We start from the raw sequence: 27,206 nt of genomic DNA, 5'->3' as shown, positions 1-27,206 counted from the left end.
CCTACAGTATGCCAGAGTTTAACTATTTACGTTAAAAATCCAGATCTCTCATCACAAACACAAGTATGACGATAGATTTAAGCTGTAGTTAAAACGATGCCCTGCTATGGACCATTCTACATTGTAAAATTGATATATATTTATTTCTGTGGTTGTGGGCTACTTCAATGCCTTGAACAATTATTTGCAATTTAAATGTTACTATTTGTGTCAAACATAGTACCAAAAACTTTGTAGGTGTACTGCTTTTGCAGCTCTTCAGCACTAATTCACTTCATTAAGTTTTAATCCTTGAACCTTCATAAAAAATGTAAAATACATTTAATTCATTTTTCAATTGAATTTTACTTTTTTCCTTCTTCACCTTTTTGATTTTACAGTATGCACCTGTCAGTAAAGCATGAACTTCGAAATTCTTATCTATAAATAGTTTGCCGATTTAATTTTCAGAAAATATGCTATTTTTTGACAGATACTCATATCGCAACATTAAATTAAACATACTGTGATGAAGATTCCTTGGTTCCTTTTTAAACAGTTTACAGATAAAATTATGAGATGAGTTTATTTTTGACTAATCAAGTGAATTAAAAACCTAAGAAAAAAAAATCATCATATTAATGCAAATCCTGTATATCCAATACTGCCATAAAGAAGTCCGGATCAATAATTTGTAACATGGCCTAATACAATGAAAGCTACAATGAGGCTCATGGGTGGCTATTTCTGCTGCCGTCTGAGGTGACACTGGTTCAACTTTTTCAACTTGCTGTTGAGGCCGACTGTGTGACCATGGCAACCACAGAAACCACACAGAGGCAAACTATACAGGAGCTAATTTCACCGGCATCTTGAGTTCCTTGAATTTATTTATATTTTTATATATATATATATATATATAAAAAAATAAATATAAAAATAAAATATACACACACACACAACTCTTCACAAGCAGTGAACAAACATATCATTATATATTATCATATTGCTAACCAAGAACATAATATGAGAAACAATTTGTCACACAGGCAAGAGGGTTGCTCAAATACATTTTGTGTGTTGTTTTATTATCTGCAGTATTTACACTCAGTGGTGGTTCTGGCCCATTTAAGGGGCCAGACTGGGGCCCGTTAAATTAACTCTGAAACTAAGCGCTCATGTTAGCAGTGGAGTGTGGTTCAGAGATCAAGTCAGGCGGGTCATCTGAGGAATTGGTATGTTGATTTGGAGTACCATTCCATTGTTTTGTTGTATATAACAAACCACATAACATTCAATTGGTAAACTTTTAAAAAAAGATTTTTGTTCAGAAAAAGAAATAATGCACATATCATAGATACATGACTTACACACCTTTCTTATACATTTTCTTTGCATACAAAAATACACAGTACTACAAACCTTATACTACTAATATATAAATATTGAACACTACAAACATTTACAAATCTAAAACTCAAAGTATCAATGCATGTATCAAATACATGACTTACACACCCTCATCTATGTGATTGGTATATAAAAGATTAAAGCCTGCAGTACTGTAGTTAAAGCTCATTGCTCGTTATACAGCACAGCTTTCAAACCAAACAAGGATGAAGAAATTCTCACAAGCAGCTAGTAGACCTTCACAATCACACACACAGACAAGCAACAGGTGACTGGCCAATCAATAGATGCAACATTAGAGAAATACCAAATTATTCACAGCCTCAAAGCGGGGGGAAAACAAACGAAAAAAAAAAAAAAAACACACCAGCAAATGACCACACATGTCATTTTAAGTGTCCAGGCAAACAAGATACAGAGCACAACAGGACTTCAACCATTAACAGGAACACAGCCAGGAGTTAAATACAGGCAGGCAGCCACGGCGGGACATTTAACCATCAGGAAAGAAACCAGCCAGCAGACAGACTGTATCAGACTCACGTTTGTCGTCTCAATCCATCGTGAAGTATCCACTGATGGTTTGACAGTCATTTTGTTTGTTTGTTGACAGAAGTCTTCGTGTCCTCTCACCGTCGCTGCTAGCTTAACAGTCTTTGAAAAGCAGTTAGCATCACTGTGAAGCTAGCCGACTAACGGAAAACCACCGGTTGTTTCATTTAAATTATGTTGTTAACTTTCTATTATGTGTGGTCAGGGTGTGACAGGCTTCACAGTTCACTTCAGGGTTTCTTTTCCAGCGACGAGTCGTTCACAGTTTAGCAGTGTCATTACAGTGGCCGCGGCTTTTGATTGTTTGATACTTAACTATTTTTTAATCAAAGGATGCCAACTTTCACCTGGCGTCCCTTCGGTAGACTTCAGGAAGGGTGCAATCTCCTTTTTGACCACACACCCTGGCTGCCATTTACCAGCCGTTACAACCCAGAGGGGCGCTGTTTCACTCCCTTGAGGGAACCCAGTGAAAGATGGAGAAGACGGCCTCAAAAATGATCATTTGAACCCTGATGAAGATTTGCTAAGGTCGAAACCGCTCTTTTTTCATTGTTTCATGAACAAGCCATCGAAAGTATTTTTATCAAAACTCCACATTACTCCCGCGCCTCTACTCGGGATGTCCTGTTTGTTCTTTTGTACATTTTTGAAGATTACCACTACCTGTGATCTGTTTGTATGTTTGTGTGAGTAACAATAAAAAAGTGGTTTGTGCAACTTCAACCTTTCATACATGTCACTGGATGTTGGTATAACTATATTGCTTTTTATATGCAGAGAGATACACATCTATTAGAGACATGTCATGTTTGATTTAACATTTTATTCACAGACAAATGGGTGAAATAAATAAGAGGGGGGGTGATTCTTGTCATAGTAACTATTATCACCTTCATCACCATAACATTGGAACACACAACACATTTACATCAATCACTTTCAGTTAAATACATAAGTTAGAATCAATAATTGACATACTGTATTACATGGCTTTCATCAGTGTGGTTTCTAATTCAGTAATATTTCACTTGTAGGTGAAGTTTTTATACTTAATAACTTTAGTAAAGCAAATATTCTTCTCCCCAAGGCACGTCTCCTGACGTTCATGAGAAATATGCTGCTTTTCTGTACAAATCATCTTTAGTGCGATCAACCAGCTCAGGTAGAAAGTAAGTAGTGTTATAAATCAAAACCAGTTGATAAGAGTAAAAACACAATCACAAATATAAAAATAAGAAATCATTCTACAGTAAGTTGCATATTGACATCGTAAAAATCATAAAAAAAAAAAACATTTTCCAGTGTTTGTATTGCTTGGACTACTTCTTGAAACAGAAAAAGCTGCAAGCTGACTCACTGTGAATGTTTTGTTTAGCTCCTTAAAGTATGAAGTTAATGCAAACCAACACCTCACTATCAGTTCAGTGCACTTTAATTGTTTAGTCAATTCAAAGAGTTTAATCAACCAAACTGGCCTAATGACCTGCAACTGCTTCCTCTGCCTGCCTCTGGAAACCCAGCAGCTGCTAACACTGTGACGATTGTGCATATTGTATTAAAAATGTAATATAAACTCAAAATGCTATTTAGTGTCCATATTGTTATATGATCACATTGACTTTTTACGTTGTTGTTGATTTATAAATTGAGCTGCATTTAACATTTTCCTCCACTCTGAGTTTTTATTACTTTTATATTACAGTATGCATTTATCGTATTATGCACGGCTACAAGACATGAATACATTTATTTAATGTATCTGATTGTATCTCAGCTCATGCTTTAAACAGTTATGGTTTATCCTTCTGACGATCATAATAATGAGAGCTGGAGCAAAAAGTGGTGACAGTAGGTACACAAGTTTAGAAAAAGTTGAACTTGTTGAACAAAGGACTATTACAGGGGACACACGTACATTTAGCTGGATTTTTCAACATGAAACTTCCAAGGAGCTGATTCCTGTGCTGCCATGTTTGCATATAGCCATAGCAATCTAAGTCACATGGATTTGTTGTGGTGTGGGCCTTTGAGCTCATTTGCATTATTTCCACGGTTTTCCTGATTTTATTTGTAAATAATAGAAACGCCCACACTACCCTGGTGTCTGGAATTCAAATTCTTTGCACAGTACATCACATTTGAAAATAACATAATCCTAAATCAAGTTGCCTATACCTTTTAAATATTGCTTAGAGTGTCCATGTGCAAGAATATGAAATCAAATAATAGAAGTTAATCTGGAGCTGAAAGCTGAAACTCCCTGATGGTCACATTAATTCCTGAGAAAACCTACCTCCAGCTTCCCTTTAATAACAAGACGATTTTCCAATAACTACACATTTTTGAGATGTTTTCGATTTGATAAGGTCACATACCTCACATCATCTACCCTTCAGCTAACTAAAGCAGATCATTGTCAGAAGTCAGTTTATCTTAGATTTACCCTACATCAATCATTTGTTAGCAGAAGTGGGAAGAACAGTTACAGTAGAACCAAGAAATAAATAAACAAGTTTCTCAGATTTTGTCCATGTCTCAGTTATCCATCAAAAAATATTATATTCTTAAAAATAATCAAAATAATCGCTTGCCAGAAATGTACATATCCCATGAAGCAATGCAGTGGATCCATAAAATAATTTGGTGGTCTGTCGCAAAATGTTTAGCTAGATGATTCCATTATAGCTATAATAATTTTTACATCACACTGAGAACTTTCATCTCATCCTGTAAAACACACAAGGTCGTTTATAAGTGCTGGTAAATTTAGGTTTAGTTTAAAATGTAGTACTACTACTACACTTTGTATTTGATATAACAAATAAACCAACTTTATAGTAGACTGTGAATCAATAACATAGATCATATAATAGAACTGTAAAGGTGTCTTTCATAATAATATGATGATTTAACATTTGAAAATGAAACAAAATTGCTGCTTATGAAAAAAATGTCTACTTCAAGTTTCAATGAGGAATTTCATTCACATACTGCTCTGATATCTCTCTGAAATATATAAACCCACGTAGCGTTCTTATTCATGCACCAGGCAAGTCATTAAAATACTGTCCTTGCAACCGTTACATTTTTTACCTAAAGCTAGAGTGCGGGACTTTTACATATAGATGAAGGTCTGTTACAGTAAAGCCCTTGCCAAACAAGTTCACACAATGCTGATTAAGCCTATCACCGCCAGGTAAATCTCTCTGTATTTTGCAGTATACTGGAGTTTTTAAATCTGATGTCTGTGGTGACATTCCCGCGCTGGTGCACCGGTAATGATGAGTTTTACACCAGCCAGCAATGATTGGTTTGCCAGAGCGGAAGCAGGGAGCAACCTAGAGCCATGTAATGAGCTCTATGATCCGCCATTGCTGTAATTGAGCATTGTTTATTGTTAATTTTGTTTATTATGATTGTATAGTTTGTGTAAATATGCTTTGGCAACATTGTATTGTATGCATTCAGGCCAATAAAGCCACTTGAATTGAAATTGAACGCAGCGTTGACCCAACTCTCTCTCTACATGGCTCTGGAGCAACCTAGCGACAGAATAGGCTACAGAAACTTGGGAGTAAAACCTTAGAAGCATCCAAGAAAAGTGTCTGATGCTCCAGATACAAAAGAAACTCGACATTCAGAGGAAGGATTACAGTCAAAAAGAGAAAGCGACCGACAGCGAGGACAAACAGGGATAACCATTGGTGTAGCTTTAGCTTTTCCTTGTTGGAGAGCGCTGAGAGAAGAGACTGAGGGCAGACACAGACGTCGCCTTACTGCTCTTGGACAGGTTGGTAAAATATTTGGAGCAGGCTATGTAGCTATTACATTTACTCTACCTAAATAATGGATTATTGTCTGGAACTGTGGAAATATCTCTGTATTTCTGTAACTATTTCTGAAAACGAGCCTGGGGCGAGCTCACTGTAGGCATACATCATAAGCATGCGTCGACAGTGTTTGTGTAATTACTCTCGCTGCCAGAAGGGGGAGACAAAGGTTCCGCACTCCAGCTTTAATGCAAATGAGCACAAGGAGGAATGAAAGATAAATACACAAGTAAATAAGAAAAAGGGATTAGTTTGTCAGTGCTCCAAAGAAGGCTGTTTGAAAAAGTAAAGGAGCATGACAGGAAGTGATGTCATCATGCCTACCAGCTAATTTGGCTTCACAGCTTTATGGTCAGTTGGGATGGCTTTGCTGATGGCTGGCAGGCATTTTCTCTTGGTCCACTGTTTGGTACACAGGTCACTGTGAAGGTCAAAGCAAGTGAAAAAGGTGAAGACATGTTGAAAATCGGCAAGAAGTATTGGCTTTTCTGTCCCCACAAGTTTCATTTAAAAGTCAGAAATTGGTCTCGTCAAAGACGATCAGATGCATGTTGATCTCAGAGGTTAGTCTCATCCCATGTTGGGTCGTTCATGTTCTTCAGAACTCTCCTGACAATCCTCTCCAGCTCTTTCCTCGCTCGCTGCTCCTCCTCCAGCGTCCTCTTCATCCTCTTGTTGTCCTGGAGAAAGAAGGGAGAGGAGAGAAGAATGGAAGGATAAGAGAGAGGGAAAAACAAGTGTGGACAGATGATATGAGATCATTTTTTGTTTGGACTAAATGAAACACCTGTACAATATATTGTGCATCCCTAATTAATGATGCAGATATGGTCAGAGATGTATTTGGCCACATTAATAGCAACTTCCTGGGGACCTGGAATCCTCTTCAATAACTCTATGGTTTCTTGGACCTAAGTTTGAACCTTATAAAGTGGGACATTTAAACAGTAAATTGATAATATTGAGATGTCTGGGTTAGTAATAAATGGAAAAAAAAAAACTGCAGACTCACCTGTTTAAGTTCCTGGACCTCATCTTTCAGACTGTACACAGTGTCCACCAGACTCCTGCAGGAGCAGAGCAGCTCTGTTTTACTTAAACACACACTAACTGCAGCCTGATACAGACAGTGATATACCATTGACTGACACCACTGGTTTATGTTTTATATGTTCCCCTGCATACATGCTGTGAATGCCTATAGGTTTTCATTTGATATCTGGTGAGTTTCTACTTACTGTGTGCTTGTGTTGTGACTGGTTTTATTGTGTGTTTTCTATATTTGTATTAGTATCTTACATTTTGATGCTGCAGCAAGTCTTTGTCCCCACACGGACCACTATCAAAGCCTAACTTATCTGAGTTAGTACACATGAAGTATACTGTACAGCACACACAAAGACACACTTTCATTTCTCCTCTCTCACCTCTCCTCCACTACAGTTTGTCCATTGCTCCTGGTCTCCTCCACTATAATCTTCTCCTCCTCTGGGAACAACATGTGTACATCCTTCCTGCTGGAGCCTGATTGAACAGTGACAACGTGTAAGTTATTGACCCTGCGCAATGCACAAACACATACACGTGCACACAAACATTAATTTTAACTGGTGAACACAGAATAATTCCAAGAGGATGACATTACAGACAGGCATGGATACTAGAATACAAACTGCAAGTGAGCAAACACCAGATGATGTCACAATTTAGTGATGTAAAATGTCGCTTTCACACTGGCGGGTTAATCTGAATGTGTGGACCAAGAAACTGTACCTGAAAGAGGACTGTTCTTTTTGAACTGCGTTTGTATGAACTCAGAATGCAATCCGAACTTCCACTGGAAGAAAATTTGCATGCATGTCATGATGACAAGACAAAGCAGGGTAGATAAAATGTCTCAATGATGTATGATTGACATAATACTTATTTCCTTGGAGGGTAATGGATTTCAGCCATACAGTATGTATAGTGCCTGTACATTACTCTCTATTTTCCCTGCATACAGCAAAATGGTGGTAAACACCTTCATTTTAATGGGGAAAGCATTACTTCAGTGAATCGATCATCAGAACATTAATCAGAACAATTTTCATAAATAATTGATAATTAAAAGTCATTTTTTAAGCAAAAATGGGGTTCACTGATTCCAGCTTCTCAAATGTGAATATGTTCTGGTGTTCTTACTCTTCTTTGATAGTAAATAGAATACTTTTAGGTTTTGGACTGTTGGTCAGACAAACAAGACATTTGAAAAAGTCACTGTGAGGCTCTGGGAACTTTTGCTGACATCTTATAGACCAGAACAATTAATCAATTAAGAAAATAATTGTTAGATTTGTCGATAATGAAAATAATGGGTAGTTGCAGCCCTAAACAAGTGTTTCAGAAGAACACCCAGTGTGAAAGCTGCTAAGTAAGCGATAACACACAAAGAGGATTTCTGTTATAAGAAAATGCCTCACTGCATTTTTTAGTCATCATTGGTGCCATTGTATGGTTCACTCGCTCTCTTGCTCTTACTGTACACTTGCTTGTTTTGTTTGCATGCAGTTAAACACACACCAACAAATATACTGTACTATGGGGTATATGCTTACTGAAGCTAGTGTATACTCATGGGAATGCACACAGGCTCATACACAAACACAAATACTAAGTATGCAAAATATACAGTAGACATATAGACACAGCAGGTGAAAGGTTTGGGGCGATATATAGATATATACGTCTATCCCTAGTTGTAAGCTAGCTGGTTCGTTAGCATGTCACTGGTTTGCGACACCGATATCTTACGAGAAAATGAGGCAGTCCTGTAACTATGGGCGGTCCAGATACTGTCATAATCCGAATCCTCTGACTGGTCAGAACAAGGCGGGTTGCTGGGGAAGCCAGCGACGGTGAGGCTGGTGTCGGCGAGCACATGGTTGTGCATGAGGTCAGTCCCTTGCCAGGCTGTGCCATAAAGTAACCAGTAATAGATGGGATTTGAGCAAACCAAATTGAATGTTGGGGGAATGAGGGGAGGAGTACAAACCATGTTGGATAAAGGATGAGGGTTTGGGACAAACCATATTGTAGTTGTGGACAGTAATTTAAAAACATAAATATGAGATGTGAACCAAATGCAACCAGAAATAAAAGGAAAACGGTTTGTGTGGGATAAAGCATGTTAAATTTAAGAAAACAAGAATAAGACAGCATTCAGAATAAAGGAGGATGATGGTGACGCAACCAAACAAGAGCAAATGGATGAAGTATTTAATTTAAAAAAACAATGTTTGGAGGAGGAAAGCAGAGGAACGCAGGGAAGACATAAAAAGAGAGGAGAGAGAAAAACATTGTTAGAGCTGACAGCAGAGAACAAACAGTGGTTAGCAATAAGACAGCTAGCAGTGTGTCAGCATGTATGCTGATGTGTGTGTGTGCACTCACTGGAGTTGAGTGTCTGTCGTGTCTTGGCGCTGGTACAATAGGCCTCAATCACTTTCAGTATCTGAGCATCCTCCTCTAGAGCTGCTGTACCTGAGAGACAAGGACAGGGGCAGAAGGACAGAAGGAGAAAGATGGAGAAAAGAAAGTATTCGTGCCTCCCTTAATACTGCAAACAGACAACTCAGCTACACACCCTCTAGCAGCCATGTTGGAGATGTACAGTTCTTTGCAACATTGCAGAACAGCTAACTGCAACTGTAACTACAACTGAAGTCCATATATTATTCTTAAAGCCTAGGTTTTTACTGTGGACATATGTCATTTGTTATTTAGTTTCTTAGTAAATATTCTGGGTTTTTTAATTCTTAAATTTGATCAAAATGTATTAAATCAAACTAGATTTTGGGCCATGACTAGAATGGACCAGTTGCTGTGAAATTAAGCATACTTTACTAGTTTCATTAAAGCTTATTATATTATTATTATATTATTTTTGCTAAAGAACTAGCCCACTGTTTTTATGTAATTGCAGAAACCGTTGCAATTATTTTAGCAGCTCTTGGTACTTGATAGCAGACAGATTAATGGGCATATTATTTTGATATTATTTAACATTACTCAACATAAAGAACTTAAGGTGACATCGCAACTTGACAACGGCTGTGTAGAGGCAATAGAGATACCTGTGCATCATGTTGCATTTCTTTAAAAATATACATGATCTAACAATGAAATTTACTAAGGAATTTAAATCACCAACAGCTTTTTTAACAGTTTTAGGGCAAATTTTTCCTTCACCATCAGAGTGGTGTATTTCAGTTGCTGAGTTGCATACTTACTTTTTCTGACAGTGAAGTCCTCTTCTGAAGGTTTCCTCTCTGGCTTCCTCTTAGGGAGCAGATTCTTCATGTTCTTAGGACTCTAAAGACACAGAAATATGTACTGTAGGAATGTAGCTCCAGCTTAACAGGACTAAGAAAACATTGAAATCTTTGCTCACATTCTTTATTACACACACACACACACATTATTTCACTTGTGAATGAATTTGGGAAATACATTACTGTTCCCTATATTCTTAAAAACACCTTTGAGCAAAATATATAGTATACTATAAAGTATAAGTATGACTCATTTTAGTATGCCAGTGTACAGCACCTCTTTCTGGCAGAGAGCAGCCGAGGGCCGGAGTGGAGGTGCAGGGCGTAGGCAGCTCAGGCTCCAGGGTTTGGGGGTACTCAGTGGCTCCAGGGGCCCCCATGTTGGGCTGCTGTTGTGGACCGTCCCACATGAAGAGGGATGGGGAAGGGTGTGGTAGGTGTGTCCAATGCTCCCTCCACGAGACTCTGAGTGTCTGGAGGGAGTGGCGGGGTGAGAGGGCAACTGGGAGAAGCAGAGGAGAGTATAAAAGAGGAAAGGAAAGAGAGGAGAGGCAGATACTGTATGAGGGCAGTAAAGTGGATTAGGATCAACTGACTAAGTGGTTAATTGACTTATTCATTGGAAAACCTGGAGACTTACTGTGTGACAGACGGACTGAGGCTTGTGCAAGTGTGTGCGCCCGGCTGGTGTGTGCGTGTGTTTGGTGAGAAGGTCCAGCCAGTCCTGTAGATCGCGCTGACTGTTACATGCCACCTGCATCCGCTCACACTGGCCACCTGCACGACAACACACACACACACACACACACAAAACCAAACAAACGGAGGTCACACAGACAAACACACAGTTGTTTCATGTGGTCAAAAGGCATAAGGGCAAGCTTTCACACACTTTGTTTGACCATTGACTATTTACAGTAAGCTAGCGATTTCCTACTATATTTCCTCTTATATTGCCTTTGAACAACACACAGAGAAAGGGCATTGACTTCTGGTGACCTACTTCATAAATAGCTTGTGAACAGTGAGGCGTATCTTTGATTGCGGACACACCCCTTAGTATAAACATAACAACAACATGATATTGGCATCTGTGACTTTGTGGTTTGATGATTTTTCTCTGTATGATTGTTGAGTACAATGCTCTTTGAAACCAAAAGGTAGTGTCTTGATGTAATGTCATGTTGGTCTTTTTTTTTTTCTTTTTTTTTTTACAGTATTCAATCATGCTACAGGTTACATTATAAAGGAGTGCAAATGTAAGCACAACCAATAGGAACCTGCCTATGAATACCAAATTCCACCTTTCAGGTATCCAGTGTAAAGATGTCTTTAACAATGGGATTCTATTAATGAGCTCAATTAAAAGGTCTACTAGCTAAATGAGAGAAAAGGCTGACCGGATATTTCAAAAGCATTTCTCAGGTTTTCTCCGTCTTCTATTCTGGAGATGAGCATTCCTGACAGTGGCATCCTCCCCTATAGAGACACACAGAAACACACACTGTGTAAATCAGTGGACCAGAGACCAAACCAAACCAGTTTGTTGGAGTCTTTGAGGCAAATTTGCATGTTTGTATGCTACCTATAATCAGTAGGCGATTTGTTAATTTTTAACAGGGGGGATGGCCCAATGGTAGCGCAACTCCCCCCCGCTGGAGGGCGAGGAGGGCTCCCTTGTGCCTCTTTTTTCGGAAGGTAGCTATTTTTTGCCCTTTAACTGATTTTTAGTTTTTAATAATTAGCAAATAAACACTATTTGTGGCACAAAGATTTGTTTTGATTGAAAAAATAAGTGAGCTTTTAATCAAAAATGGACAGACTCTTACATGTTTAATCTTCACACAGGCAGTTCAAAACCAGTATGTTCCGAGATTGTGGCAATTATTTAAAGCAGCAGTGTAAAGCGCCACTATGAGACAGTGGATCTTTTGAGCAGGATAACAAAGGGGACGGATTTTGGTCATTTTGCTAACAAGGGGGAGTGGTGGCATCCCTCCTCGCCCCCCTCAAATCGCCTTCTGCCTATAATGAGTATGAGTGGTTTTTCTACTGTACAAGAGTGTAAGTTAAGCATACTTATACAGAAATTATCATTTAAAGTTTAATCTCATGTACTGTAAACATACCTGATAGATGAATCCACTCATCCTCATGCTGGCAGAGAGCACAAGCAGAGTGTGAGGGAAGAGGACGAGGTAGCGTTCATTTGACTCCTGAAAAACAAACAAATGTACCTTTTACATGAGAGAGAAGTGTGTCTTTAGGTTAGAGAAAGAGGGTCTCAGGGTGTAGTTTAAATTGTTTGGAGGTTCTGATGAGTACCTGACAGTTCTGCGTGTGGACTGTGGCCTGGGACATGTGGAGAACAGGACCGAGGGTTCTGATGTCATCCCCCTCCCAGTTTCTGATTGGCTCTGTTAAAATCTGCAACTCTAGGTCCTTTTTCTTCCTCACCTCCTGACAGTGAGCCTGAAACACACACACACACACACACACACACACACACACACACACACACACACACACACACAGAAGCATTCAAAGGCACATAAATGCACAAAAACACTGAGATATGTTTTAATCAACACAATTGTTGCCTGTAAGTAGGCATGATTACACATAAAGGTCAGGAAACTGATTACCTTAAACATGAGCTACTGTGAGTAATCCTTCAGTAAAATAACAAAGAAACTCCATGAGTACCAATGTCTTCTTCACACTGTTTAAGAACTATTTTATTCATGTTCACCTTCGTATCCCTCACTTCAAGACAACGCTGGCAGTTACCAGCAAAACTTATTGTTTTAACTGTTTTAAGAATATACTCTGATGTTTTATAAATGTTAAATATATCGTACAATAGGTGGTAGTGACTGTGAAACTGAAAAATATTTCAAAAGCAAAGCATATTTAAGACAGCTTAAAGAGTAAATAAAGACACATTAGACACACATGCAAGCCTGTGAGACTAGTTAGATCAATCTAACTAATATGCATATGTATGTGTGTTCTTACTGCAAAGTTTTTAAAGGCAATGATGGAAGCATTGAGATCAGCTCTGTCAGGATGTTGGTCCTAAGGCAAAGACAAAGAAAAAATAAAACATGGAAACACTTTGAAAATGCATCCAATATCATGCATGGAGATTCAGATCCTGGCAAGTTCTTGTTTAGAAGAAAAACAACAGTTCATTGTTATCTTACTTAATATTTGTCTGTATCTGTACAGGCAAAAAACAATAAGCAAATTGATTCATGAGAGAGAGAGAGAGAGAGAGAGAGAGAGAGAGAGAGAGAGAGAGAGAGAGAGAGAGAGAGAGAGAGAGAGAGATCGAAGCTAACCTCCATGTGTCTGTCGAGTTCTTTCAGCAGTGTTGGGTATCGCTCCAGTCTGGTGAAGGGTTTACTCAGACTAGTGGTCAGAGTCAGGATCCCAGGAGTTGGCGCCCCCTTTGACTCCATGTACTCCCCCAGTTCCTCACTGTGATGCACACACACAGACAAACACAAACTATATTCACTTACTTTTGGAACAAACAAACAAGTTCTTGTTTTCTCTTTTGATCAGAATGTTTGGTTTTGTGGTTTAAATGCATGCACGCCTGCAAACATAGTACATCTTCAACTGTACCTGTGTTGTGTGAGTACACTGACAGCAGACGGGTGGTTGGAGCAGTAAGCCACATTGATGATCTTTATCTGGGGCATCAGACTCAGGAAGAACCCCCCGATCCTCTGCTGGCTCTCTGAAAGTCTACACACACAAATGACACATTAAACTGCCATTTAATCACACATAAAGATAAAGATTCGATTGGATGATAATTATGGGGCATCATCTAGGGTTCAGACAGACAGATTGTTACAGTCTACCACTAGATGTCTCTGTTGCTTTAATAACTGCCCACACTGAGGCCAATATCAGGTCTGAGCTTCAGTCTGCCTGCACCCCTCTGTTTTGAAGTGAGGCTAGACGATGTTTTTTTAGTTAAACAGGATGTTAGCATGAGCAGTTCATCAGGGTTTTGCAGGTTTCAGAGAGCCAAGTTAAAGACTCTATAAGAGCTTTTATTCCCACCTTGAAGTGAAATTAAAACCAATAAAAAAAATCGAATGCAAAACAATGAATGGACACGATAAAAAGACAAATTTAATTCTTGAAGTACATGAGTCAAACTGCGTTCAGTAAAGCTAGCAGGATACATATACTGTCAAATTAAGCTGCAACTAACTATTATTTTCATTATCAATTATTCTGCTTATTTTCTCAACTAATTGATTAATTATTTGTCAGAAAAGGAGACATCTTCAAATTTCTTGTTTTGTCTGACTCAAAACCCAAAGATATTAAAATGCACACATTTCAAAAGTTGGAACCACAGAATGTTTGGCAATTTTGATTGAAAAATTAATGGAACTGGAGCAAATAATCGATTAACAAAATAGCTGTTAATTAATATTCTGTTGATTATTGTCAACTAATCAATTAATCGTTTGAGCTCTCAAATTAACCATGCTCTAAACAGCAGTAATCTAAGAGTACCACATAGTGCAATAAACTTTTTGTTACTGTATCATGGTGAAAATACTACTGCATCAATAACTGCACTGTTTAATATATTTTATACTAAACTGTTAATACTGTAAGACCAAAATATGAGATTACTGCAGTGCATTACAAAAAGCCAGTTATTGATGTGATCATCATTTGACTAGTTTATAACACTGTGTGTCAGTGCATCTGATAGAAGACAGAACGAGATTGGTGCACTGACTTTGTATGCTCCTCCAAGGACTGAACCAACATCTGCTGGAAGGTTGAGATCTCCTCCAGATTTCCCTGAATGTGACTGATGTCAACACTGCTGAGTCTGCAAAACAGAGGAGAGGAGAGGATTAAATACTGTTCTTTGATTCTAACCCTCATCAATATGCATTTTGTAATATATGTATGTGTACAATACAGGATGCCACAGATGTGATACTGTATATAACATCCAGTATGCATATGACATACAGTATTTGTGTGTGATACAGTACATGTGTGTTCTTATATTCTGTAAAAATGGACAGATGTTACTGGTATTGCAATAGATATGCTGGTGTGTGTACCACTACCTCTAAAATACAAAAAAGAATCTGCTGAATAAAACAATAAAGAGTGTCAAAATAACTCTACCTGTCTGTGGGGTGAAGTGAGCGCAGGTATGAGCCCAGGAGACTCTGTAGCTCCCTCGAATATTCACTCTCTGCTTCCAGGATGTTTTGTAGGACCTGATAGAGACATCACCCACAAACACACAGACTTTTATATTAATTACAGTGAGTCATATAAAGAATAAACTGCTGGTAAACTGCTCTCATTTCGTTTTTCCAAAACAATTTGAAGAATGTAATTTGAAATATGTAATTCAAATGTAATATATTACTCCAAATATCCGTAGTATCTGATTGTCTGAATGTGTAATGACATTAACTTGTAATCAGTATTACCCTGACACACTGTCTTCGATTCATGAGACAACTATTAGTTTTCTTTATTCTGTAGACATCATTATGAATACATTTCCGGAAGTAAGACAAGACCCAAACACACCATCCTGCTAAGTCAAAATGACTCTATAAGCTGTTTGCTTTTTTAGTGGGAGATGTATTTTCCCAATGGGAGCTGTAACACTGACTGGAGTAGCTTTCCACGGGTCTGACTCCACAGGATAATTAGCTAATCTCTCCACAACATCAGAAACCGCTCAGGAATCAGGTTTCTGGTAATGAATTGTTGCATTTTAGTAACACATGTTGCTGTGTCTCCCTTCAGGTCTGGGGGTAGTAAAAATCGAACTGCAGTTAAAGCAGCTCCAATTATTTATCTATAATACATTTTTTATGTATTTATTTTTCATTAAAAATTGATGTGTAAGAGGACACGCAAGTTCAGGCATTGGCAACAAGAATATGGTGAAAACATTGGTATTTTTAAACTTAAAACACAAGTGTGGCCTTTAACAAACTACACAAAGAAAAAAGCCCAAAGCCTGCATCTTCCACTTATACAAGCTTCTATTCTAAAGGTTTCTGGTAGGCTCCATTAGAAGAAAAACAAAAACTTTTTTATATATAACTTCTGTTTGTTTTGAATTTCTGTCTGGGAACAGCTTTGACTTCAGGCAGCGTCTGTGAGTGAGTGTGCGAGAGGGAGAGACTCAGGTACCCCAAAGATGGACTGTCTAGCGAGACTGTGGCAGCTTGTTGCATTATTAAAAAACACGCAAACACTCACACTCACACACACACCGGCATAAGCCAACCCTGGGGCAAGGCTGCCCCAGAAACCACTGGAATGGAAGAAATAACCTACATTACATCTGCTGCACTCTCACACACACACAGACGAAACATGCAGGGGTGCAATGCAGGCTCCACAACTGCTTATACACACACAGACACAGCTACACAATCATTAATTGGATGTGCGGATGAAACATAATTGATTGTAACAGTCCAAAAATGCAGACACACATCACCCCATCAGTCTAACCTTAAAGCTGTACCAGGAGAGACAGAAAGCGTACATAAGGCAGATTCCATTTCTGCGTAATGATATCTTCAGAATTAAAACTGTTAACCTTTAAATTTGCCCACTGCATGTTTAATCTTTGCCATAAAATGCCAAAGTCTGACATGTATCCTGAACTAAACTAGATCTAATTCAAATTCTAATTATAATCCTAACCATAAACTATTCTGGTACAATTGTCCATGATTGTCAAAACATTTGGTCATCATAAAAGATTAAGGACAGTTTTTTAATGCACACATGCATGCAGACACATACACATAGTTTCTTAAGAGTAATGATGCTCACCACGTTGTAGTAGGTCTTACTGACGATAGTGGTGTCGAAACCTTTGGGGGGGCTTTTCAGTGCCCCAGACTTTGGCTTGTCTGATGTCTTGTCTATGAAGCAAGAAAGAAGGACAGAACAATTCAAAGATCAGATGTACACAAGAACAAGGTGTAAGCAAGTTACATCAAGTTACACTTAAAGTGATGAAGATGTCCAAAAAGTACATGTTTTTCCCTTCTCTATTAGTGACTGTTATTACATGTTAGTAGTCAGCATGAGCAGTGACAACCAACATAGCTGAACAGGCAAAGATAAGTGTGCAACCTAGGAAACTCAAACTTTGAAAAAAAATTATAACAAGATGTCACAAGATGCCCATTTTGTGTGATTTCAAAGAACAAGTTAAAGCTCTTTAAGATTATCTCACTGTCAAAAAAATTAAAACAATTATGTCACCTGCAAGAAATTATTAAATCCATTTTAAATATCAAGTAGGTGAAAAGGGATTCCTCGCCAATGTTTTTAAATTTAAATTATTATATTTTTATAATTTATGTTTTACACTCACCATTGCACATTTTCATAGATTGCTGTTTGTCAAGTACAGTACAACCAATTTCACCCAGTGCTGTTTTCCTGCATGTCTTCAATATATATAATTAACACATGCTGTCATATCCTTCACTTCACTATTGTCCTTTGGAGAAATTGCAATGTAAAGTCAATTTTCTATATAATGGGTAGCTTAATGTACTTTAAAGACCTATCTGAAAGTAAACAGCTACTTGAAGCTGAATCTACTATAATCAGGATGCTATGAAAGATATAAAGAGGTATTCTTTGCCTTGCTTTTCTTTTTATTTTAACCCTTGGTCAGAAACAAGGGAAGGTCTTATAGTTTCATGTGTTAGGTGTCTTCATGATTCTGACCAAAGCTCATTCTCAATAACAATGATTTATATGACAGGCACGTGCAGCCTCCAATACACCACTGTTTACTTGACAAACAACCACAGACATGACAAGTTTCCCTTCAGTGGAAGCCTACTATCTCACACATCAAACAACTCCCACTGGCCATATGAATCTACTGCCATTCCTCAGTGCACCGTTATCATGGTCCTTGTTTTCTGCTGTGAGCTTTAAGTCAGGAAGTTCCTTTTTATACAGCAGCTCTGGAACTTCCTGTCTTTGTTTGCTTGCTGCGCTTCCTTCCTTCGTTCCTGCCTCCCCTCCTCAGAAAGCAACACAACCAACCAACACAACCAACCAACACAATCAAACAAGACATGAGGGTACGGTTCTTACAAGCACAGGAGGCAGCAGTTAACAGCCTCAAGAACTCAACAGTGTTTAGTTTGGGGTCAGAAATGCAAATTAACCCTATGTTGTTAATTAAAACTCACCAATCCTAAAATGTAAAAATAAGATAAAAATCCTGCAGATACTGACCTTTCAAAAACTATGCTACTCAAGTCTTTACACTGAGTACAAACACTGCAATGACCTCACATTTCTGGTGAAAAAAATCAGGTTTGTGAATAAAATTCTGTGACACAAAGTACAAAATAGGTTGAAAGCTCTAGATATATTTTGTTGATTTAAACAAACATAGTAGTGGACAAATATCTATTATACTGTATAAGCTTAAAAATGCCTTCATCTTCTCTCAATGTATCCACACACTCCTTAATATAAACTCAAAGTCTCTGAATAGAATGCCTTCAATCCTCAAATTAAGCTATTAAAGTCTTTAATCCCTGAGGCATTTCTGATCAAATGAACCAAAATAAAAGCTACACACAAATTAACACTCAGTTACAGTACATTTCAAGGATCATTATGCCAGTCTACTTCCTTAAGAAATCATACTACAACTAAAAGAGTTCGTAAATCATTATCAGTAAAAACAGACCTGCAGGAAGTCTGTTTGTGTGTGTGTGTATACGTGTGTTTGTGTTTGGTCTGTGTCACAGCTTTGAAAAAATCCTGCAGACTTCAAATTCATATTGGAAGGTTTGGGTCTACTATAATGTTTGATACAAAGTAGTATGTGCTTTATCTTTACCACAAGAAAGTGAAGTTTATTTTACTGCAATTTAAATTCAAACTGCAATATAATATTAATAGTTCTTATCTTGCAGTCTTGGTGGGAGTGCATGCAAAATATTTAATAAACAAGCTGTTGTATGTGTATGTATGTTAACATAAGACTTATATGCAAGAAAGGTAACCAAACCATCAGCTGTGTCCAAAAAACGACAAGGAACTAGTTAAGTTTCTGAAAATGGCGGGGAAATTAATGATGTACAACATTTGAAGCAAGAAGAGAGCTACACCCACCGCTTCCTTTCATCTCCCGTACATAGTTACTGGGGAACCACCCAGACTTGCCGTTGATCGAACCTTCCCACCAGCCCCCCTCCTCCTGCCGGCTCACACTGATGATGTCGCCCTTGGAGAAAGAGAGTTCGTCCTCATTGGTCTGCTGGAAGGGAAAGCGTGCCTTGACCAGCACGTGGCCACACCCACCGCCCTCTGACATGTCCTGAGAAAGAGGAGACCAGGGAAGACAGAGCTGACTGAATCACTGCATAATGAAAACAGATGTTTATTTACTAGTCGTGGTCAGAGAGGGACCTACGCTGTACAAGAGCAGGACTTCAGCGGATGAATATCTGAGTGTTCACAACAGACTAATATCAGTTTAGTGTATCCAACCCCGGTCAGTGTTTGTCTATTGTCATTACTCGTGAGGTGTGTTGGTTGTTGTCGTTGTCATGGTAACTCACCAGGCTGCGGTACTGAGGCTGCAGCACTTTAGAGGAGCAACTCTGAGTGTTCAGAGAGTCAAATGACTTGATCCTCAATGTTGAGGAGTGCGGCACACACTCACTGTCTTCGGAAACACCTAAATCTGCACACAAAATTAATAGTCTAGGTAAACAATTAAAATACATTATAAATAAGGTAATGATACTAATGCTCAGAATATACCTAAAGAGCATTTAGCAAAATGTAATTATTCTATACAGTATAATGTAATATGATGTTATTGCATATGATACTAACACCTACACTATTAGAGCCACTTTTAATAATAATGTGAATAAAAATATAAACTTACAGAATATATACAAACAGAATAAAAACTGAATGAAAGAAGGGACAAGTTCCTTAAAAATGAAAAGTCTGCAAACATGAAAAGTGTGCCTTAAAAACAGAAAAGAAATATTACAAACACACATGGTAAATGGACTGTACTTATATAGCGCCTTTCTAGTCTTTCCCGACCACTCAAAGCGCTTCAACTACATACACCCCATTCACACACTGATGGCAGGTGCCAAGTGCTCATCAGTTGAAAGACAGTAACGCATTCACACACTGAAGGCACAGCCCTCGAGAGCAGTGCCTTGCCCAAGGACACTTTGATATGAACTGCCAACCTTCCGATTGGTGGACGACCCTCTCTACCACTAAGCCACCCCCTTGCATATGCATAAACACAATTATCTTACCTTCAGTAGCTTTGTTAAGGGCAACCAAGGAGTTTAGGACCTTGGAGAAGTTCAGTCCCTGCAGGAGGTCATTGACCTCAAAAGGCTAAAAGAGAGAAAACCGAATAAAGAATATAAAATACATCTTAGAAGAGCAATAAAGCATATAGAGGAGTGTGACAGAAAAAACATGTACACACAATAAATCTATAGAGCATGACATCAACAAGGACAAAACGTTGTATTCCTGACGTCCATGCATGTATCTCACAGAGATGTGGTGGTAAATAAAGAAAAATGGACATATGATCTCTACAACAACAACAAATATAGTTTTCTGAAACACATTGTAACAATACAGTTTACTGAATGCATTCAACAAAAAGAAATCATATTTTTAGAAATTGTGGTTTTGTTCCTTTACAATACAATGTCCTTATTTAGCTTTGATCAGTACTCATTGCGAGTTTACAATATGAACATATATATGTCAGCCTAATAATTAAGAAATACTAAGTTTAGCGGGGGTTTACATCCCTGCTCCAACTGCAGTTTGAAGCAGGATTAGTCAAAGTCTGAGCTCCCCCTTGTAATCTCCCCATCACACACACACACACACACACACACACACACACACACAGCCATAATCAAAATACCCCTACGGCCCCTAATCTTGTGTACACCACACACTGACTGACTTCTACATTCCCAAGGCGTGAAGGTGGAGCAATCTAGGGCGTGAAAGTCAACGCTGTAACATCCTGATTTTGGACTTTTAAAACTGAATTTCAAAGGGTGCATGCTGAGAGCAGCCAGAAATATTTTTTACAGATTGGATCTCTTTAATCTAATGATAAAACTACATGGTTCTTTAATGTAGTCCTCCTTTTAAGAATCCACTTGGTCTGATTTATATACAAAGGCTGATTAGTAGTCAGAGTAGTGCAGACCCAACAGTTAATACACACTTTCACCTCTCCCACTGGCATTGGGCCAAAATACATTATGACGCTTTCCATCCACTGCTGCAGTAAAAGCGTACCAGTGCAAAGGTTGCATTTGCACACATTTTAGATATTTTTTCAATTCCAAATAATAGATTATTTATCATAAAGATTATTTGTTCATCTTTAGGAACTAATTTGTTTTACCGACGTACTGAGAACTGTCTTTACTTTCACATGGCACTTAATAAACATGAGTAAAACCTGCGTTAGATGTATAAATCTTTAAATCAAAATTACTATTGTTTTCATCAAATGAGTTTCTTCTTAAAGTTAAATATAAATCAAATCTGACATTATGTAAATAACAATAATGCTGCTACAATTAGACACCAAATAAAAGTACGTAGTAAATGCAGTTATGTTCATCTTGCAGGTCTGTAGCTGTGGGAGGCAGAGAGCACATAATCACAGCATGCTTAAAACAAATGCCTGTGATTGGTCAAACAGCTTACCTTATAATAGGGACGCTTGATTTAATGTTGAAGAGAAGGCACTCTAAATGCACAGAATCAATATCCCAAGTTAAATTAATAGCAGAAGCCAAATTTATGATTGCAATTTGTATCTGATTAATTGTGTAGCTCTGGTTAATCATAGAGTCAGAACTCATCCACAGTCATACTGGCACTTGTTGTCCACTCTGTAATCCTCCTCTATTGGACAGACAGTCTGGCTCTTCCTCTGCTTGTCCAATGACTGTCTGGGAGAATTACTACACTGATTTCAGTCAGGCTGCTGGTAATGGAGGCCTTGGCTTCCAGCAACATGGCTGACATGTCTCTAATCAACCTGATTGGAAAATCCACTGGCTGCCTGGCGTGTTGCATTACATCAGCCCACGATTCTCCTCTCCTCCATTTTATCTTTTCATACTCTTTCCATTGCTCCTTCACCGCGGATTCAAGACCTTTTTTAAAGCCACCCCCCTCATTACTGACTGGGCTTTTAGGGACGTCAAAATAATTCAAAACCTTGTTATAGGTCTGCAGCCCAGGACTCCTGTGTTGCATAATCTGCTCTTCTCCATTGTGAGTCAATGGCTTTTTCCATGGCTAAGATCAATAGTGTGTGTGTGTGTGTGTGTGTGTATGTGTGGTGTCATTTTGTACCACACTACTCACCAGCCTTCTCTACACACCCACTGTAGGGCAGGATATGACCTGGCTTGACCCACTGTTGCGCAAACACACAGACACATGCACACACCCTAATACGTGTTTTTGAACTCACAAAAAAAGATATATTTTAGATAAACATGCCAACAGCCAAACATTTTGTATCAATATTTCCAACTTTATATTTGGTCGTTTCTGTGCCAAACAATTCTGTAAAACTATTGATTGCTTCCCACAGAGATGTCTTATCAGAGTAGAAAAGCCTCTGAAAGAGCATTCAGAATATCATAGAACTCTGCTAGAGTTGTATAATCATCATCACCAATAACTACATGTATGCATATCATCATCATATTCATGCTAAACTATGTGGAATCTGACCCAAATGTCTCATCAGATTCACTTTCAGTAAAAGGATTCCCACAGACAGCATTGAGCTAGTCACAAATAAACATGTATCTGTATCATATCTCACATTTCAAAGGGGGACCACGTCAACTGGCTGGATTACAGTTATCCTTAATACAAAGACCTATTCCAGGCACTCAAGCAAATGAACCATAACTGATCCTCATGCAGCAGTAATACATTTAACCCTGCAGGTTTAAAAACATCTTATGGAAACGGTAACTGAATAGTGCAGACGTTTTACTGTCAGTATGTTTCTTTTATTAGTGTGCCTGCCTTTACCCTCCTTTTTACCCCTTTAATAACATAAATTACTTGTAAATACCACAGTTAGTGGCTTCCAGCTTATGTAGCCTAGCATGTTATGAGGATACGCCCCCTTTTCTTTATAAAAGCAAAACTGCACAACTCTCTGATAAGGCAACATTTATACAGGGTTTAACTAATGGTTCTATTATTAGATGATAAATCATTTTATGACAACTTTTGGGTTGTCACGCTGTGAAAAATCACTGAGCACTTACTATATTAAGGGTGACTTATAAGAATGTAGTATTACCAGAAAAACTCCCATTTTGTTTCTTTAGATATGAGTGACCCTGGCTCACATAGGTGTCTACTGGAGGTCACCTTTGTATTTACCACTTAACAATGTGTTTAGATGTTTGAATGGCCGAGAAACAAAGATTTAATTCATTAAAAAAATCAAATCAACTATACACAGACACAGTATTTGTATTTAATGTCTCATTATAAAGGAATATCTGAAAATACAATTCCCGCCACAGCCATATTTACTTATAAAATGACACCTTTGCAGCTCGCTCGTGAGTACAGTTGTTGCTGTCTCGTGCCGTTAACAGGAGTAACGGCTAAAACGTATAAAAGACGTCACTGGTAAACAGCAGGATACATAAGTTTTAAAAGGTGGTTTGAAAGATTTATAGGTTTGTGTAGGTATGGGGCAATCTGTTTGCTGGGCTTCATACTGTGTAAGAGCATTAATAAATGAATTATTGATACGGTTAACTCACCTCCACACCGAAAGCCCCGCAGCCTTTAATAAACTCGGTAATGTTCCTCTGACACTCGCTGTCGCTCCTCGGTTCCTGGAAAAACTACACACAAAAAGTAGCTAAATTAGCTTCAGATACTGACACGAAATATTAATTGTTGACGTTAACCGTTAACGACGGTGTTTAAGGTGTTTCCGCATGAAAACAATCTTATTCCAGGCGCTGATGATGCACTTGCCACTTGCTGCTTATCAGTATCAAGCTAGCTAATAAGTCACACTTCCGGTTTAAACTTTCAAATTAAAGCATTACCTGAGGGACGTTTTCATACATTTTGTGTTTTAATTTGGACCTAACTTGAAGTTACGTTTACCATCATTTTACTGCAGTTAGTAGTTGGATACCTAGTTGCTGTAGTCTAGTGTATCTTTTCAGTTACTTCAAAGGAATAATTTATAGTTACGTTTTTTATTGTGTCTTCCTAGCCTACATCAGTTGGCATATCCACCAAAAGCACATGAAGAAGAAACTCAGTAACAAAACCTATATTATATAACTTGAAATTAAGTCTGATGCCGTCATGAAAGTGGACCAGCGGTGGCAAAGCTGATCCTAGAGGAAGTAAAATAAATGGTATGGGGGGTGATCCATAGCTGCTGAAACTTTTTATGCCTTTATTTTGAAAAAAAGCATAGCCTCACTCTGTGTTGAGCTGCAGCTAACAAAGGCTACTTTTATAGAAACTACACGCTCCCTGGGCAGTTGGATAAGCCAAAGGAGGATATGACGTTGACACGTTCATGGTCCACTGTGTGTGTGTGTGTGTGTGTGTGTGTGTGTGTGTGTGTGTGTGAGAGAGAGAGAGAGAGAGAGAGAGAGAGAGAGAGAGAGAGAGAGAAATCAAATTATTAGTATGGGGAAAAAAAGAAAAAGAAAAGCCAATTAGAGTCCCAGCATTAACTGGTAGGCATATGTACTGTACAGTAATAGCACTATTACTGTAGTGCTGGTTCTGGTAACCAGTGGACCAAAACACAGTCATTGTAGTATCATAATCTAATACGTCATTATAGAATCAGCCTACTTTCAATATAAGTAGTTGTATTACAGTATTTCTATTAGCGTTATTAGTATTACAGCAATATATTTTTAAAAGTTAAATTATGCAGGACTCAGATTTACATATTATATGTCACATATCTTCCTCGCTTTTAATTTTTTGCCCCTGAAAGAAATATAAATAACAATAATAAAAATACATAAGTGCGTCTGTGTCCTTGGGCGAGACACTGGACCCCAAATTGCTCCCGAGGAAACACTGACAAGATAAACAAAACATAATCACGATTACCTGCAGCCTGTCTATTAAATACGTAGTGGCAATGAAGACTATACAGTATTGGCGGCTCTGCAAGTTATATTACAACAATTCAATATTACAAATATACAAATGCTTAAAAGTGTTCACGCCCTTTGACTTTAGGTGTTTAGACAACAAACAGATAAAAACACTTTAATGTCAGAGTGAAAACAAATATTTTCTTATGAATAATGTATGGTAATCGGGATGTTTTAATTGCTTATCTTAAGGCATTTTACTGTTTAACAGTGTTTTTTTTTAACAGTTTAGCATTATTTTTCCGTAGGGTGTTCGTAGGCTAATTGGGTTTATTTATTCATCATGTAGATACAGGGGCTGACGTTTCTAAGTTATTTTGCTTTTATGTTGTTTTCCATGTTCTTATATACCATATATATATTTAATAATGGGTTCTTCCACAGTCCTCTATCCCTCCATCCACTTACTTTGTCCACTGTCCCGGATCTGAGTCGCTCCAGCAGCCTGCACAGCACCGCTCCATCCTGCAGAGACGCCTGGAGGAAAGCCTCTGGATCCGAGATGCTTTTCTTGGGAGACTCCAGGACCCCCAGCGTTATGAGCCACGTTACCGTCTGTTCGGCCGAATTCATGTCTCTAATATCCTAAAACAACAACAGCAGCTGCACTCTTCGGGGTCTGCGCTATCCTACTTGTGGTGCGTCAGCCCCGCCTTGTTTGAACATTACAATGAACGCGCACTGGTTGGATCGCACAGGCTCGTATCCCAAAATAGAAAAAAATAGAGTGGAAATGAGAAATAAAGGTGGTTCCTTCCTTTAACAGCTTCTTATTGTCCCGTCTCTCTCTCTCTCTGAGCGGATGGTGGCATCACCTTTGCTTGTGTGCACAACTGTAGCAGCAGCACCAGAGTCAAGGGAGGCACTGTAGGACATGACTTCCTTTGACAGTTTTCAAATTAAAAGCATATATTTGAAAGTTTGTTCACAAAAGAACAATGAGGAATGTTAATATTCAGTGTTGACAATCCTTTTCTTTTTAACCACCTTGATGATCTTTTATCATCACCATCGTTCTCTTTTTATTTGTCCGCTATTTTCATTTTATATGTTTTGGCAACACAAATATCTTCCCATGCAATGATACAGTCTGTGTACCATGCCAATAATGTTACAAGAAATATAAAATTAAATAAGCTTAACCGGAAAAACTGTTGGAATACAATATTGCCAAAGCATTAGTAGTTATGTATGTACAGTACAATAAATGCATAAAAAGGCTAAACATAGGAAACTAAGTGCATATTATTATACAGTCTACAAAATTATTGTAAAATATATCATATATCATTCATGGTGCCATATTGTATATGTCAGTCACAATGTTTAAAGTGATGTAAATCTACCGTTATGTATTTTGCAGCTATGAACGTAGTATGATGGTGCTATCTTCATCTATCTATTTTTCAAAATCAAATTTAAGGGCAATATATCATCATAAAAATGGAATCTGTAAATGGAAATGTGTCTATTTCCTTTTCATGCATTGGGCTACCATAGGCTACGTGAATACCTACAAGGCCTAACCCTAACCCTAACCCCACAGAGGATGGTGGTCTATTACTCAGGGCAGGACTAGAAATATCCAAACGCAAACCTTAAACCAGACAGTTTAACTGCTACACTGCAAATTTAAGTGAATTACTTATCTTTTCCGAACTTTTGCACTTTATTTTTTGTCAGTCATTTTGCACTTTTACTTTGAAGGCAAATGCGTCTAACTTCCGTTTTAACCCTCGTTATCTTCGGTGAGTTTGACAGAAGCACATCGCAGGACCGTCCCACAGATGACTAACAAGCCTAATTAAACCATACAGCGCAGATAG

General features: G+C 38.2%; 1 protein-coding gene and 1 long non-coding RNA gene across 3 annotated transcripts; one reads left to right on the top strand and one right to left on the bottom strand.

Moving 5' to 3' along the window:
- Positions 1 to 1,062: 1,062 nt before the first annotated feature.
- LOC122871809 lies at positions 1,063 to 2,922 on the top strand. The gene is made up of 2 exons (XR_006376934.1): positions 1,063 to 1,957; positions 2,274 to 2,922. It is a non-coding gene; the product is annotated as an uncharacterized LOC122871809 (long non-coding RNA).
- arhgef7b (Rho guanine nucleotide exchange factor (GEF) 7b) lies at positions 2,748 to 26,266 on the bottom strand. 2 transcript variants are annotated; one of them, XM_044187207.1, is made up of 22 exons: positions 25,789 to 26,266; positions 24,001 to 24,084; positions 20,458 to 20,542; positions 19,729 to 19,853; positions 19,280 to 19,484; positions 16,955 to 17,046; positions 15,269 to 15,363; positions 14,865 to 14,960; positions 13,721 to 13,843; positions 13,432 to 13,570; positions 13,106 to 13,165; positions 12,413 to 12,559; positions 12,217 to 12,303; positions 11,488 to 11,566; positions 10,728 to 10,864; positions 10,365 to 10,589; positions 10,046 to 10,127; positions 9,207 to 9,296; positions 8,568 to 8,726; positions 7,202 to 7,298; positions 6,787 to 6,841; positions 5,910 to 6,454 (listed from the first exon to the last, which is right to left on the bottom strand). In XM_044187207.1, the coding sequence occupies exons 1-22, from the start codon at positions 25,951 to 25,953 to the stop codon at positions 6,332 to 6,334; spliced, it is 2,550 nt and encodes an 849-aa protein (XP_044043142.1). In that variant the 5' UTR covers positions 25,954 to 26,266; the 3' UTR covers positions 5,910 to 6,331. The 2 variants fall into 2 exon arrangements, with proteins under 2 accessions (XP_044043143.1, XP_044043142.1); XM_044187208.1 differs by lacking the exon at positions 8,568 to 8,726 and having other exon boundaries at positions 2,748 to 6,454; positions 25,789 to 26,258.
- Positions 26,267 to 27,206: the final 940 nt, after the last annotated feature.

This window comes from Siniperca chuatsi, linkage group LG24, assembly GCF_020085105.1.
Source record: "Siniperca chuatsi isolate FFG_IHB_CAS linkage group LG24, ASM2008510v1, whole genome shotgun sequence".
Lineage (NCBI taxonomy): Eukaryota > Metazoa > Chordata > Actinopteri > Centrarchiformes > Sinipercidae > Siniperca > Siniperca chuatsi.
The sequence above is the reverse complement of the archived record's forward strand: the minus strand, read 5'-3'. Positions and strand labels throughout refer to the sequence as shown.

Coding starts and splice junctions, on each gene's coding strand:
- arhgef7b (XM_044187207.1), bottom strand. CDS start 25,953: ATGAATTCGGCCGAACAGACGGTAACGTGGCTCATAACGCTGGGGGTC. Junction 13,844..14,864: donor TCCTTGGAGGAGCATACAAA/GTCAGTGCACCA, acceptor TTGTGTGTGTAG/ACTTTCAGAGAGCCAGCAGA. Junction 13,166..13,431: donor AACTCGACAGACACATGGAG/GTTAGCTTCGAT, acceptor TCTTTGCCTTAG/GACCAACATCCTGACAGAGC.